Source organism: Lupinus angustifolius, chromosome LG04 (assembly GCF_001865875.1).
Source record: "Lupinus angustifolius cultivar Tanjil chromosome LG04, LupAngTanjil_v1.0, whole genome shotgun sequence".
Taxonomy (NCBI): Eukaryota; Viridiplantae; Streptophyta; class Magnoliopsida; order Fabales; family Fabaceae; genus Lupinus; species Lupinus angustifolius.
Window position 1 is genome coordinate 14741324 of NC_032012.1, and position 16387 is coordinate 14757710.

Below are 16387 nucleotides of genomic sequence, written 5' to 3' on the forward strand. Positions count from 1 at the left end.
GTTCAACTCATTTATTTAACAAACTCAATTTTTAATTTAAGTTCCAACTCCTTTAATTCAAACTAAATAATAAGTAATGTTACAAACAAATATTGAATTGATTTATTCTTAGTCTTACTTAAGATTGCTAATATTGACTCAAACTCGTCTCCAAAGTTGTTACTTTTGCTTTTATTCTTAAAAGGAAAATTATCAATTTATTATATTTAGAGGATAAAAGTAACCTAAATTCTTTTTTGTTTTGAGGTACTCTTCTCTCAGTCCTTACAAGATACTAACCTCAATCCTACATGAGTCCTTGCTTGCCACGCGTCACTAAATTCCTGAAACGCTAAGCTACGTTGCCAAGAGACACGAGGCAAATACGTGTTGCATGATAAATCAATCGCCCTTAAGAACTCGCCACGTGTATAGTGTCAAGCCACGTTACCATTGTGTCGCGTAACACCTAAATTATATAAATGATAGAATGCTGTGTGCTCTAAGACACAAAGTGAAAGATCTATAGAAGTAAAAAAAGCAGAAAAAGGAAATTGAAGATTGAAGAAAGAAAGTGAAAATGCAAGGAGCAAAGAAAGCTGGAGAATCCATTAAGGAAACTGCTGCAAATATTGGCGCTTCTGCCAAGTCTGGCATGGAGAAAACCAAAGCCACCGTGCAAGAGAAGGTTTTTGCATTTTCTATTATTCACTATTTTTTAATGAAAGACAATAAAATTATCATGTAACATTAAATATCAAGCTAATATTGATGTTGCAATAGTATCATTCCCATTAATATTTAATAATATGTAATACTAAGAATCAATAATCATTAAACATGAATGATGAATGATTTAATGATAAATAGTATATACATTTCTTTATCTAGAAAAGAAAATGTTCATAGATATTACATTTTTAGGTAATTGGCAGCATCATGATATGACTCATGCTAGTATTATTCTACTAGGCAACATCATGGTCAAGAAGTCTAATTAGACTAATAAAGTACGTGCTACCTTTTTGTTTAATATAATGATAATTGACATTATACTTGCTTTAAAAGTCATTTTCGCTTCTCAATAGGGGATAAAAATGTATTTTTTCATTGAAATGATTTATTGGCTTGTGATATTCTAAGTTTTACCATGATGTCTTGGGTCATACACTAAAAATCCCTATATATTATCATCATTATGTATTATTTACGTATTACTTATGTATATATATTTTTTATTTTTGAAATTAAAAATACCAAACCCAACAAGGTAATTTAGGTTACATGCAAGTGATGGGTTTATTTATTTATTTGCCTTAATTATTCTTTGAGTTGTGTTACTTTGCAATCATGCCTAATAAGCAAAAACTCATGAATGTCTTTGTGCCTAACCAGACAGAGAAAATGACTGCACGTGACCCTCTCCAAAAGGAGATAGCAACCCAAAAGAAAGAGACAAAAATGAACCAAGCAGAGTTAGATAAGCTGGCGGCGCGTGAGCACAACGCGGCAGTGAAACAGGCAAACGCTGGTGAACACATGGTGGGGCAGGGTGCTCACCACCACAACATTGGAACTGGGACCACTACTGCCCATAATCCCCGGGCAGGTGTCAACCCTGACCCAAGATATGGGGCAGGGGGTAACTATTATTAAATAATAATAATAATAATAATAATAATATCTCCTAAGTTTTAATTAAGGGATGTTTATGTTGTTTACTTAATAGTTATAATAAACTAATATCTCCTAAGTTTTAATTAGGGGATGTTATTGTTGTTTGCTTAGTTTTTGTATTGTTTTCTTTTCTTTCATGTTGAGTTGGGTGTGGCCAACTAGAGTTACTTTTTTTATTTTGTTATTACCAACTAGTGTTTCTTCTTATTATTATTAAGAAACGAATGTTTCTGCTGCTTGTGTACGTGGAGCATTCTGTATTGTGGTTGTAATTTCAATTTGATATTTCTTTTTTGTTGTAATTTCACTTTCCTTCCATAAATAAACAGTTGGGTTGTTATGGAAAATAAAATTAATTATTGCACTATGTGACTTTTTGTTTAAAAATAGATTAAAGTCATAGCAAATACTTATGAAGTCTTGAATTTAATTTCAACGGAATGACGTTACCATTTCTATTTTAATTAAATGAGATGAAATAAATATCATTAGATTTAATAAAAATGAAGGGTCGAGATTCTTCAATTTTGTATGATCAAACTATGGCAGCGTTAGTAGAATAATTCTACATTTTTATTAAAATGATATTATATAATTTCTGGTACTGTGTGTTAACACGTGATATGGGAATTGGGTTGATGATGCTTCATAAAAATGTTTGTCTAATGACACGTTTTTACAGTTTGTCTTATTTTATTATTTTATATTTTCATTGGTTAGAAAACCAAAACCAAAATTTAATATAATTAATTTTATATTATTTTAAATAAAAGAGTAGAGAGATACATATATTATTGGGATATAAAATATGTCCCAAAAACCACATAGCCTAGAGGCTGAGCTTCATAAGAACATGTCGGCCAGCTGCCTCATGAACTTTTTAAAAAATTAATTTTTTTGTACTTTGTACTTTGTATTTTATTAGCTTTGGTAATTAATTAAGTTGAAGTATTTTGTAATAGCATTGATTTATGTTCTTCAATAATTTTTTTATTTACTGTTGGATAGGAATTCTCTTTTGTCCTCTTTAGCATCTTAAATTAAATAAATATGCATTGATATGACATTAAATTTTTGGATTATTTGCTAAGGAGTTTAAGTGAAATAAGAACGATCGTCCGTTGGAAGAGAACTCCTTAGTATAATCACTAATAGAAAAAAAATAAAAAAACACTATCAAAATGATCATCACCGTGAAGAATACCACATATATATAAAAAGAAGGAAAAAATGAATTATTGTATTGGAACAGTGTTTGATATTGATTTATTTGAATGACTTTTGCTTTTTGGAATTATTATATTAAAAGGGAAAAAAGGAAAATTGACACAGAGAGACGGCTAATTAGAGTTTCGAATTTTCAACATATTGACAATGGAATGATGACTGATAGGTCATGGAGAATGAAACCGCTCTGAAATCATGTAAAGAGATGGATTCGAATATTTTATTCCTCAATACCGTATTGTTTATATATACAAAATTTGTTTCTAATATTGAAACAAATTTGTTGCATATTATCTTTAGATTTGATTTTAAGATAATAACAATTTAATCAATCTAAACAAAGTTATTTATATATCATATTTAAATTTGATTTTAGGTTAATAACAATCTAATCAATCTAAACAAATCTATATAAATGGATTTGTTTTGTTACTACCACATTAATGTTAGAGGATATTTAGATTGATAGATAATTATTCAATTTATGATTTAGTTAGTCTCACTTTATTTGAACTTATCTATAGTTTATCTTTATTTGTTAGTTATTGTTTGAGATTATCATCTTATCATTTTTTACAATTTCTACTTATATAATAAAGTGTTTAGAACTAACTCATATTGAATTTGATCAATTTTTATCAATCCTAAACTTTTACATGGTATTAGAGCCAACAACAACAAAAATTTAGAAATGTATATGGTACACATGATGACTGAAGGTGAAGGTGATATATTCAAGAGTCGAATATTTAGAAGAAAAAGCCTTCACCTTGGACACTTGATAGTGGGGCACCGAATCACATGATGAGGGATATGCAAAATCTGTTCAATGTGAGGGACTTGTCTAGATGTCCGGTTGGGCTTTCAAATGACGCATTATCATCTCTATTAAGGAAAGAACAATAAAACTTTTTGATAAGTTAAATCTTCATCATGTACTTTATGTACCTCAGTGCAGATGTAACTTGATTTCTATATCACAATTGTCAGATGAATCAAACTGTAATGATTAATTTACTGTAATTTGTGTGTTATAGAGGACCGAACCTCAAAGATATTGATCTGTTCCAGTGAACGAAGGAATTGACTTTATCTTGTTTGAGAAGCCCCAACGAAAAAGGTATGTGAAGTTGAAGGAATGAATGAGCTAGAAGTATAACACATCAGGTTGGGACATCTGTCTTAGAAAACTACTCAACTAATTTTCAATGGTAGTATAAGTGGAATTAGTAATTTCAAGAATAAGTCTGTGACACATGCCAAATAAAAAAGCAAACTAGAGAAACATTTCCTTTAAATAATGTTAAAGCTTCTCATATATTTGACTTGTTGCATTATGATTTATGAGGTCTATATAGATCTCGTCCATCTTGTAGGGCTTTATTTTTTCTTTACTATTATTGATGATTGCTCACGTGTGGTGTTGATCTATTTGCTAATTGATAAGAACAATTTTCTTTTCCATGGTTGAAAATCAATATAACAAACGAATAAAATTCTAAGAAGTAATAATGAAACAAATTCATTTGCATGAGATTTTTTTCTCTAGATCATCAACAAAATGGGATGGTCAAACGCAAATGTCGCCATGTTCTCAATGTTGTACGAGCTTTACATTTCTAAGGTAATTTGTTTATTAATTTTTGGAGAGTGTGTACTGACATCAATCTCTTTGATCAATTGCACATCAAGCATAATTTTAAAAGGTAAAACACCATATGGAATGTTATTTAGACAAGAACCCACCTACAATTACTATGTTATTTGGTCATCTATGTTTCACTAGCAACCAACACACTAATGATGACAAATATTTAAAGATCAAAGTGAAGATTTACTTTTTATTTTATGAGAAAGAGATGTATACATCGATAGTGTAAGAATTTTTAACATCTAACGTTTTTCTTTAATTATCATTGACTTTTAATTAAAAGTAATGCAAATAATTATTGAATAATATATTGATTATGTATAAATTTTTGCATTGTAAATGCATATATTTTACCACTTATTTTATTTATTTCTAGTTATTATAAGATTAATCATAAAGCCAATTAAGCATGTAAATATTGACAATCCGACTTCATTATCTGAAGAGGAAATTGAAGAGAAAAGGTTTCTTTGGTCGGACAATATTCACCACCCCAGACAATGATTAAAGTATAATTTGCATTCTTCGCATCTTACTGTCATTTAGGACGATTCCAAGATTTTCATGTCCACAAATGCTATTCATTCATAACTTGTTGTAGCAATGCAGAGAGCTCTTAGGTAAATCAATTTCAAGTGCTTCGGATAGGGTTATTTTTCTTTAACACTCATTTTATCATAATATATTTTTTGTCCCAAAATTTGTATCATTCTATCTACTTTTTATTTTTCATTGGTATCAAAGTAAAACAAAAATTAAATATTATTAACTTTATATTTTCTGACCAATAAGATTGAAATAGTACTTATAGTGGTACATATCTTGAAACTACTCCTCATGTTGGAAGCACATCTGCTGTCATACGAAATGTGTCACTGCTTATGATTTGTTGAAAAAATATATTTAAAATAAAATTTTAATAATTAATTATTTTTCCAACCAATGTTGTAACATATTAAAAGTTGGACGTTTTCAACATGAAACTTTTCTGTTAAAGGACTAACCTCCTTGTGAACAACAAGATACTTTACCAATTATCTTACCACAAGCGTCTTCGGTATCAAAAAAATTTCCAACCCAAGTATTGATATTATTTCTCTAGAAATTCTACCATGTATCTCATTTATTTTACTCTTATTTAACCCATATCTACTACAAATCTCTAGTGGTGGATTATCTGCCATAACAAAAAAATACAACCGTTAGAAACTATGGGCATGAACCGACTACATTATATATAAAATATACCTGAATTTGGATACTCGAATAAACACAATAATACACTGATGTACTGCAGAGGCGTGTTAAAATACTTTGAGGTGAATTAAAAATAAGATAAAGATTTATGCATCGTAAAAGTTTTATACACTTTTAGTCTATTATTCGTCCTTCATTTTCAATCAACATTGATTCTTTAAAAAAGTAATACACATAAATTATATAAATCTTTATATCGACATTACATAAATATTATACTCATTAAAAATACTGTATAGAAACAATAGAATGAATAGATCTAGTGTCATTTGAGTGTTAATTATAGATGCATAAAGAATAAATTAAAGAACTGTAGTGAATAAATTATGGCTTACACATTAAAAATTGAAAGAGGCAAATTGCAACTTGGTGCAAACTCCAAATATTATGAGGGATAAGCAAATTCCACAACTCAAAAGCAGAAAAGCAATCCCTAACAACATGCATATTATGCTATAGGGCTTCACCAAATCTAGTACATATATGATCAGAACACAGACCTTAGAGAAGATTAATCCCTATTAATAGAATCATATTCAATTAGGAATAGCAATTAGTACATGAACTCGTGGGTACCTACTAGTATTATTCACAGCGGTCAGATCTGAATCCGTGTTTTTGGACTCGCAGATAGTTGGAGCCGAAGATTTTGAGACCCGGGTAATGTAATACTCAGACACGCCAAGTTCTACTACTACGAGACTCAGACTCGCTCCAGACCCATACAGATACCTATTGAGTTTGCTACCCACAAGTCCTTAGGTACTCGACCCATCTTACCACTGCCATCCTTAGAGATGATTTTGCCATAAGCAAAATGGTAGGGTCTACTCGATTAGACCCATATAAAGTTGGGTGTATGATTATGCCCCCTTTTCTATTGTTAACACCCCATGCTTCTTTGTGGAATCAAAATCCAAAAATTAACCTCCCTCACACTCATTCACTCAGTCTCTCCCTCCCTCAAAACCTTTATTATCATCTATACGACCACCTTAGCCCACCTCAACTTGTATAATGTGAACTTTTTAAACAAGGTTGTTTGGAAGTGATGTTGTTACAGTTTTAACTTCTTCCGGACTTGTTTGCAAATGTAACATCACTTCCACATGTCCAAAGGTGAAGGATATGAGTTTCTGTGTTAAGAGGGTGAGGCTTGTGGTTACTGTATTTAGGAGGAGTGAAAGGGTTTAGGTAATGAAAAGTTACAGAAAATTGTTGTAGTTCCCTTCAACCATCTTCATATTGAGTCAAGATGGTTCAACTGAATCAATATGTTGGCTGAACACAAACTAGAGCATCTGTATTTGTTGTAAAATTTAAAAACTTAACCAAAAAGACTCAATTCCTAACAACAACCAAGTTCAATGACTTGATTCCTAACAACGACACTTGTTGGAAGAAACAATCACAAACCCCAAAAAAATTAATTCCTTACCTATAGAGTGAAGGAGTACCCTTCATAGTATAAAAAAAGATTAAAAACTTGGTTATAGTTCCTTATTAAAAAAGGGTCTACATACAACCACACATCAGACTATTGGAACAGTCTCTATTTGTGTGAGATGTTTTCATTTTTATGGAAAACGAGGGAAAAGAGAAAAAGAAACGCAGGAGTCATCACAACCAGTTCATGATTTAAGAGAAAACTGCAATTTGAAAGCAAAAGTTTAAAGAAACTCATTACAATAAAAGCTCTAACATCAGAAGTCATGTCAATACCACTAAGTAACAAACGCACAATAATAATTGAATTATCCCTTGGCTTAGAACCATGGCAAAACTAGATGCCCCTAAGGGACCAATATCATACTCCTCATTTCCGCAGTTCGGCGGCTCCATGTGCAAAGTGACATCTTTCTCCAAAAGTGCAAGATCCTTTCGTAAAATTATCACACAGCTTGGTCTTGAAATTGCTTCCAGGAGGGGCATGACCACCAGGAACACCAGGGATTGATTTTGGTGGTGCAGACATCTGTAGGGTGAAAAGTAATTCCTTTACCATGTTACTCGCTTCCTTGATTTGTTCAAAACTTCCCTCGAGTTCAATGTTTCTAAGATTTGGATCAGATTCATGATCACGAATTGAAAGTTTGGCTCCTGTTTGGCGACAGATCTGCTTCGAGTTCACACCACCCTTCCCAATGATTGCTCCAGCCAGGGAAGCTTCTACGCTGATCTTGGCAGTTGCATTGGCGCCAAAGCTAGCAGCTAGACCAGGAGGAGGTGGATCCATTCGACTAGGCATACGACTTGCTGAAGGGGGTCCCATGGCACGATGATCATCAAACGATGGGGCAAAAGGCCTGCCAAGTTCCCATTCACCATGGGCATAATGGCATTTGTCACCAAATTTGCAGCCTTCAGCAGTATTAAACTTGTTGCACATACGACTTTTAACTGTAGGCTGTGCGGACCCATTTGGGATAGGTGGTGTGGCTGAGACATTTCTAGATGGTGTAGGTGTAGCAGGTGTTATATGCATCAAATGGGCAACAGCATTATAACCACCAGGAACATAGTGTAGGAAGTGGCAGCTCTCACCAAATGGGCATCCGGCAGTGCTGCAAAACAAAATATGGCACAATCAGGTCACACCAAAGTACTATAAATGACTACACTTAAAAATGCCAAGTCTGCCTTTTCTTTTCCCTGTTTTGTAAACGGGGAAGTGAACATAGTAAGTAAATCATTTCCACACCCATCAGGGTCAGTTAGATGACAAAACAGGTCACCATTTTAGCATAATAATAAATCTTGCTGAAATTATGTTAAGACTTGAAAACAAATATGCATGTTCTAGTTTGCATTCAGCCCGCATATTAATTCAATTGAACCATCTTTACTCAATCTGAATTGTATTTACAGTAAATAAAGGAATAGTTTGTATCACAAGTTTCTTCAAATAATCAAAGGCAGAGAAATTGAGCATGGAAATACAAGAGATCAGCATTGAAGTTGCTAATCATAATTATGGGGCCTTCAGTTTGTTTTTTGGTTTTATTTGCAGTTGATATCTTTTTTTAATTATAATTCTAAAATGTAACCTTGCTTTTATTTTATTTCGTGTTTTTTATTTACTGTGAAGGAAATGGTGAAAACAGATCAACTGAAAATAAAAACAGAAATCAAACCAAACACCACCGTACTATGCATGCAATTAAATCCTACTTTATAACTGTGAAATGGACATGCAATCAAGGGTAAGAATAGTATCACATAAACTTAAATTTGCAAAGAATATTTATGCATAATAACCTCACATATAATGAATACTACTTGTATTGAAGACCAGAAAACTTAAGTAAACTATTGCAATTATATTAGTAATAAAAACAGAAAAACAAAAGAGATGATGATAAACAATGGAAACAAGAAGTGATCTAAGCAGTTCAAGATTCAATAAACCATCCCTCAGGAGCAAACAATCACAAAGAAAATAACTATGATAAGAAGGTAGGTTAAAATAAAAAATATTTCTTCTTAACAAAATCTAAAGTGCAAAACCACTGAATTAATTTGTAGTTTTGACATCAAACCTGGCCCAACCAATCAAAGATCAATTCGGATTATCTTGTTAATATCTTACCAATTAAAGGGGTTCTTAAGCAATATAATCCACTAAAAGCTGAAAAGCTATTGTTAAAACAATTAAATGGGAAACAAACTTAATAAGATGAGCATGAAGATGAAATATGATCAATTTATCTATGATAATCGTCATAGTGCCAACTACCATCCTACGACTTGTTATTGTTTTGGCACTCTATTAATAAAGAACTATTCTGTTACAACTTCTTTAGACAAAAGAACAGTGTGTACCTGTAACCTGTATAATGCTTGGAATACCAGTTAATTAGCAGAATTACATAATTAAGTTTTATAGCAATTAAACAAGTAATTTTTAAACTAACTTAAGGTATAGCCTTATTAAGAACATAAAATATGCAGTTCAAAACTATTTATTTAGACAGGAATAGATTAGAACCTGAAAAACTTGGTACATGGCTTCGATTTGCTTCCTACACCAGTTGAAATGGAGTCCATTTCTGTTACAAACATTATTACTTCTTCTTGGTTAACATTGCCTTGCTTATTAATCAATCTAGTAAACTTTATTCCAAAGCAGTTACCAATCAAAAAACATACTTTTGACTAATAACATTTTACAAATTTTATATAATCACATTTTCTATGGTCATCACTAAAATGACAAACTTTGAAAATGTGGGACTATGACAGTGGTTTGGCTTTTAATTTGCTCTAATTAAAATTTGTAGATATGTTTGTGATGGTAAGTTTGGATAAAGAGCTTAACTAAGCTATTTTAAGATAAGCTAAAAAGAACTCATTTACATAATAAGCTTCTCCCACAAGCCTATTGAAATAAGCTCTTTAAGGTCATAAGCTACAGTCATAAGTTGTTCTCATGTTCCCAAATACTCTCTCTAGAAGCTCCTCCAAAGGCCAAGTGAATTCGGGAGACAAAATTTCCTACTCAATAATCACCATAAAATATTGAACAATAATAACAATGTTGATAACTTTTAAGAGTTTTATTCAAATTGCATCCAAACACAAGCACACAAAGATAACAAACTTTCCTATAACTTTACAAGTTTAAATGAACAACACGATGTAACATACTCAAGAGCAGAATCAGAGAAAAGTTAAAATGCAAAAAAAAAAAAGAGACCCAATAGAGCATGTAAGCATAAAAATCAAACCTTGCTTTGTTTTCTTGAAGCCGCCATTGAAGTTATTGAAGTCGTGCCTTCCTCTCTTGCGGGTATCCATAGATCGAGATCCGAATAGAAGAATGAACTTGAAGAAACAGAAGATTGAACACGAAACCCTAACGAAAAAGGCTTCAATTGACGATATAGATGAAAAGTGAGAGGAAATGGAATGATTTAGAATGAAGGTGGCAAAACCCTAACCCTAATTTTAGCCGCGACCTTCTCAGTGAAGAAGGGTTTTGTAATAAGGAAGAAGAGATCGAATCGAAGAAACGGTAAGGCTTTGAAAAAGAGAGCATAAACACAACACTGAGGTTATAAATATATATTTTTTTCTTTTGAGAGAATAATGATTGATTATTACAGTACAAATGTAACGTAATAACTGGTAATTTAAGATAAAAATTATGGATTTAATATGTATATGTGTAAGTGTTTTTACACTGTCAATAAATTATATATCATGAATTTATTATATATATTGACTCTTAAACAAAACTAATATAAATTAATGGTAAATAATAGGCTGACAGTATAAAAAATTTTACACTGTCGATGCACAAATTTTCAACTCAAAAATTATGTAGACAAATATTATTTAGACGCGTAACGTTCATGAAAAATAATAATTGACGAGCAAATTTTTTGTAGAATTTATCAACTTTTAGTAAGTAAATTTATTTATGGATTTAGATATTTATTTAACTAAAATAGTAGTACCTCTATTTCTTTTAATTAACTTTCATGATTATAGTAAATTATTTAAGAAATGTAATGAGATATTTATCTTATTAAATTAATTTTAATATTAGGTTTTATTTTATTTTGGAGGCGGTTAATGGTTTGAAACTGAAAACCAGCATATATTTCCTTATTTTGCTAAACATCACTGCTTCACGTGCTCCCGCCAACCATCATATGACATTATCACAATGAGTGAAAATCTAATAAGTGGTAAGAAATAGACTAGAAACAGAGAAATAAATTAGATTTTTGTTTTGTTTTAGATAAAAAGAAAAGAAAGAGAAGAGAAAAATCTTTATAAAACCTCTTGAATAAAAATATATCATCCAAAATAATGTTGAAATCTTATCTAACACAAATAAAAACATGTTATTATATTACTTAAATTATTTAAATATTTATTTATTTTATTATCATAAAAAATTTGAGACTTAGTTTTGGATAACAAATTTTTCTTCAATTCTCTCTCCAAATAAGAGGAAAAACAAAATAAATGAGTGTAGTGCACTTTTCTCTCTCTCCATCATTTCTTCTAAATCAAATGAGAGATATTATTTCTTTTCATCTTCTTTCTTTTTCTCTTTCTCCCCCTTTTCTATTCTATGAAATGAAGCATTATAATTAATTTCCTTATATTGTATGATTAAAAAACACATGCTACAAAAATCACATTTTCCTAAAAAAAAATTAAATTAAGAGTAAATTATATTGACATTCCTTGAGTTGTAGTGAAATTACACAAATTACCTCTCACTTTTCTACACCTATATAAACTCCTAATTTTTATACTTTCATACACTAACTACCCCTGCATGAAAATTAAGTGTAATTTTTTTAAACAAAAATTGTGATAAATACAATTAAGTTAAACAAAAGATGATATATTATGGAGACAAGTTCAAATAATATATGAGTTGATACCTCTTTATTATTTTTGGTTTGTTACGATATAATATAAGAGTGACTTAAACAATATATCTTTAGAATTGTTGATGCATTTTGTAACCAAAAATAATAAAGATACATTGATTTGTATATTGTTTGAACTTTTCTCCATAATATATAATGTTTTGTTTAACTTAATTGCATTCATTCCATTTTTTATTTAAAAGATTATATTTATTTCTCATGCAGGAGTGATTAGTGTAATGAAAGTATACAAATTATGAGGGTTTGTGTAGGTGTAGAAAAGTGATGGATGATTTATATAATTTCACTAAAACTCATGGGTCAATGTAATTAACTCAAAAATTAATGTTGATAAACCTCAATTGACCATGAGATATAGTCTAGAAATATTTCACTATATAAAGGTACTTTTTAACAAAATTAATTTGGAGTTATGAACTTGAAGTCGTGAGTCTGTAACTTGTAGATGTAAAATAGTTTGATAAAACTAGCTTTATATCTAGTTTAAAGTTAAAAAATCACTAAAATTACATAAAACATTTATTTATTATTTATTAAGTTTTTCATTAATTAAAATAATTCTTATTTGGAGTAATTAAAAATAATTAAAAATCAAAATTTTCACTTATATATTTTTAAAATTTTATTTATTATTAGATATGCAATATTTTATTTATTTATAAATACACAAACAACAAAAATACTAATATTTTTCAATTTGAGGTAACTAATGTTATGTTTAAAATTTGGAATGGTAAAATTAGTAAGATAATTATTGAAAGTTACTTTTACTTTCTAAATGATACTCAAGTAGCTTTTTGAAATATAGTTTTCAAACACTACAAACTCTTTTCTTAAAACTTATAGGCTCAAAATTTAAAAGTTACAAGCTAGTTTCCTTCAATTTTATTTTACTTAATCACTCTAATAGCTTATATATTAAAAGAGAATAAGTCTTTTTCATAAAAAAAAGAAAGAATAATTAGCCATTGTCATATTTACTAGATACTTTAAAGATGTTTCAACTTTTTAGATTAGACTTCATAGTTTTTAATTATCAAACAATTATAAGACTTTGGAAATACCATCATATATTTTTTGGAAAATCAATATATTTCTTTAATGTATTTGTTGATGGTAAGATCAAGGTATTTAGTTTTTTTACTCCATCCTTAACCCCGTATTATCAATAAAGGTTCTCTTATTATTTGTTTAATTACTTTTGTCATTGAATAATGCAATTGTCCTTCCGATTTTTAAGACTCATGTTTATGATTATTGTATGTTTAGCGTGAGCAAAATGTAGGCACTATTAGGCAAAATAAGCTTATGGCTTTTTAAGTAGCTTGTAGTTAGAGTGGTTCGTTAAACAAAAATTAAAGGTATTTTGTAGTTTTAAAAAAATTTGTAGTGTTTAAAAACTACTTTAAGTATCTTTCAATAATTTGCTTGTCAATTTTGTCATTCAATAAATAATGTAGGTCATTTTTAGCCATTTTTAAATTTTAAACTAGTTACAAAGTTAATTTTTATTTAACAAATCTAGCTCGATAAATAACTAGCACAACTATAAGCTTTCTTCTACCTTCATATCTAGGAACTACAAGTTCACAACTACAAGTTAGTTTTCCTAAACATAATAGTACTATTTTATTCACAACACTTCTTTCTCTCATGAAAATACTTCATCATATAGTTGATTATTTTTTTACATTCCTTGTTAGTTTGATAAATTTCTCAACTTGGATTGAGAACTTAACATGTGACTACTCTAAGTTGCTCCTTTAGTGAGTCATGTACCAAAATTGGTTTGACTCCATTGATTTGAACGTAAAATCAATGATTTGGACAATTGGATAAGTTTACTCAGACAATTCAATAAAAAATTTAAATGCTAAAACAATGTTGTTTTGAGAGAAAATCTAGTGTTTTAAACTTATTTCAAATTATGCTTGTCATTTATTAGAGTTATACTTGTTAGTTTATATTGTATCTGAATCTTAGTTGTTTAATTTAGTTTTAAATTTTTTATACACTTACTCCTATTGAAGCATAAATTTTTTATTTTTAGTGATATTTTCAACTTATTTATTATATTTTATGTATTAAAAATTTCTCGTATATTGTTTAATTAGATATTTACATAATGTCACTCATAGTTACATTTGGTGTATAAAATTATTAAAATATGTTATTTAGTATCATGGTTTTTTAAGATTTCTTTCATGCAAATCAAGAGAATGTATTCAATCATTGAACTAATCATAATCGAATTAATATTGGGTTCAGGTTTAATACACTAGAGGCATTCAAAAATATATTATTAACAAAAGGAAATTATCTTGACATCCCGAGTTTTAGTAAAATTACACAAATTAACTAATCCATTTTTAAATATATAAATCACCCTTAATTTTATATATGCATTACATTGATTGCCCTTGTCTGAGAGATAAATGTAATTTTTTAAACAAAAAAGAGTGATAAGTATAATTAAGTTAAACAAAATAAGAAATTTTGTATAAAAGTCAATATCTTTATATTAAGTTTGGTTCGTTACAATATGATATAAAAGTGATTTACACACTTCCTAAGAATTATTGGTGTAGTTTATAATGAACCAAAAATAATGAATAAATGTTGACTTTATACTATTTGGACTTGTCTCTATAATATACTATATATATTTTGTTTAACTTAATTACATTTATCACTCTTTTTTGTCAAAAATTTATACTTATCTCTCCTTCAGGGGTATTCAATGTAATGTATGTATAAAAATATGAGTGATTTATATAGGTTAAAAAAGGATGAATAATTTGTATAATTTCACTAAAACTTAGGAGAATCAATATAATTTATTATAAAAAACATTAACATTTAGCCACAATAAGTTTATAAGTCATGGATATAATATAAGTTAGGAATTTAGTTTCTCTTTATTTTTTTTAAATAGTTATAATCTCACCCTTAAATAATTTATTTATTATATGAATATGTAAATTTAGAATTATATAAAAAAGTAATATTTTTGGGTCGGTTATGGTTTAATTAAGAATGTTAAAGAAAAGAAAGAAAAGAACAGAACAGAAGAAGAATAAAGAGAAGAGTTGAGAGATTTGAGTTTCAATGAATGGTTACTTGATTAACAAGATATCAATCTTATTTATACAAGTTTCTATATATGGCTAACTAACAATAACTACCAAACTAAAAATAGAAACTTCTTAACCAAATCAACTAACTATTGATTACATTCCAATACCCTTCCTTAATCAAGAGTTATCATACTATAAGTACACAACCAAGTACATAGCCTCTTGCCTTAGTCAAAACAAAGAACTTTTAACATGTTTCTCAATTTTTGAAATCTTTCAATCTTCAAGCCTTTAGTAAGCACATCAACAACCCGTTCTTCTGTTGGACAGTGAACCAACTTCACCTTCTCCTTTTCAACTTGATCTCTTAAGAAATGGAACCTTGTTTCAATATGTTTGCACCTTCCATTTTAACGCCCCGAAAAATATTTCTCAAAAACATTGCGGAAAAATGGGTAAATTTTTTTTTTGAGATGGGGATGTACAAAATTGTTTCCTTTTAAAACCTTCCTTTTCCGGGACACCACTTTAAGTAACTCAAATGCGGAAAATCAACTTATCGTTATCAAATGATAACTTAACCTGATTCACAATTTCCTGAATAACACAATACATATAAACGGTTAAGTCATCTTTAGTTCATACAAACTAAATCAACAAAGGCGGAAACTACATCGCCATTAACATATACCAAATCCAAAAAGAAAGGGCGAAATATTAATCATCGCCCACAGACGCTAAACAAAGACAGGAACAACTGAAGCCATCAGTGTTTCAAAAGTCACAAAATGATGAGTAACTCCTAGTGGCTAACTCCAAAGCTAGGGTACTGCCTCTCCTCAATTCCTCATGCTCCCTCCTGGAACATCACGGACGGTAGCTCCAAATCTGAGCAAAGTTGTCTACCTGACGAGCACACGTCCGAAAAGCAAACAATAGAAAAGAAGAGAAATAGAGAGAGTAAGACATCTAATGAACGTAAATTCATTGACAGCGTGGACTTACTCAGAATATTACACTCAGATATGAAAAACAGTTCATATATATAACATATTACATTATAACTCATCAGTTATTCTCGTAAACAATTATCCAATTTACCTGAG

The 16387-nt window shown here is 29.6% G+C and overlaps 2 protein-coding genes across 2 annotated transcripts; one reads left to right on the plus strand and one right to left on the minus strand.

Moving 5' to 3' along the window:
* LOC109345962 (18 kDa seed maturation protein-like) lies at positions 472–1963 on the plus strand. The gene is made up of 2 exons (XM_019585278.1): positions 472–667; positions 1375–1963. The coding sequence occupies exons 1-2, from the start codon at positions 560–562 to the stop codon at positions 1633–1635; spliced, it is 369 nt and encodes a 122-aa protein (XP_019440823.1). The 5' UTR covers positions 472–559; the 3' UTR covers positions 1636–1963.
* Positions 7426–10829, minus strand: LOC109345963 (zinc finger CCCH domain-containing protein 14-like). The gene is made up of 3 exons (XM_019585279.1): positions 10519–10829; positions 9780–9840; positions 7426–8355 (listed from the first exon to the last, which is right to left on the minus strand). Exons 1-3 carry the CDS (start codon positions 10586–10588, stop codon positions 7608–7610), a joined length of 879 nt encoding a protein of 292 aa, XP_019440824.1. The 5' UTR covers positions 10589–10829; the 3' UTR covers positions 7426–7607.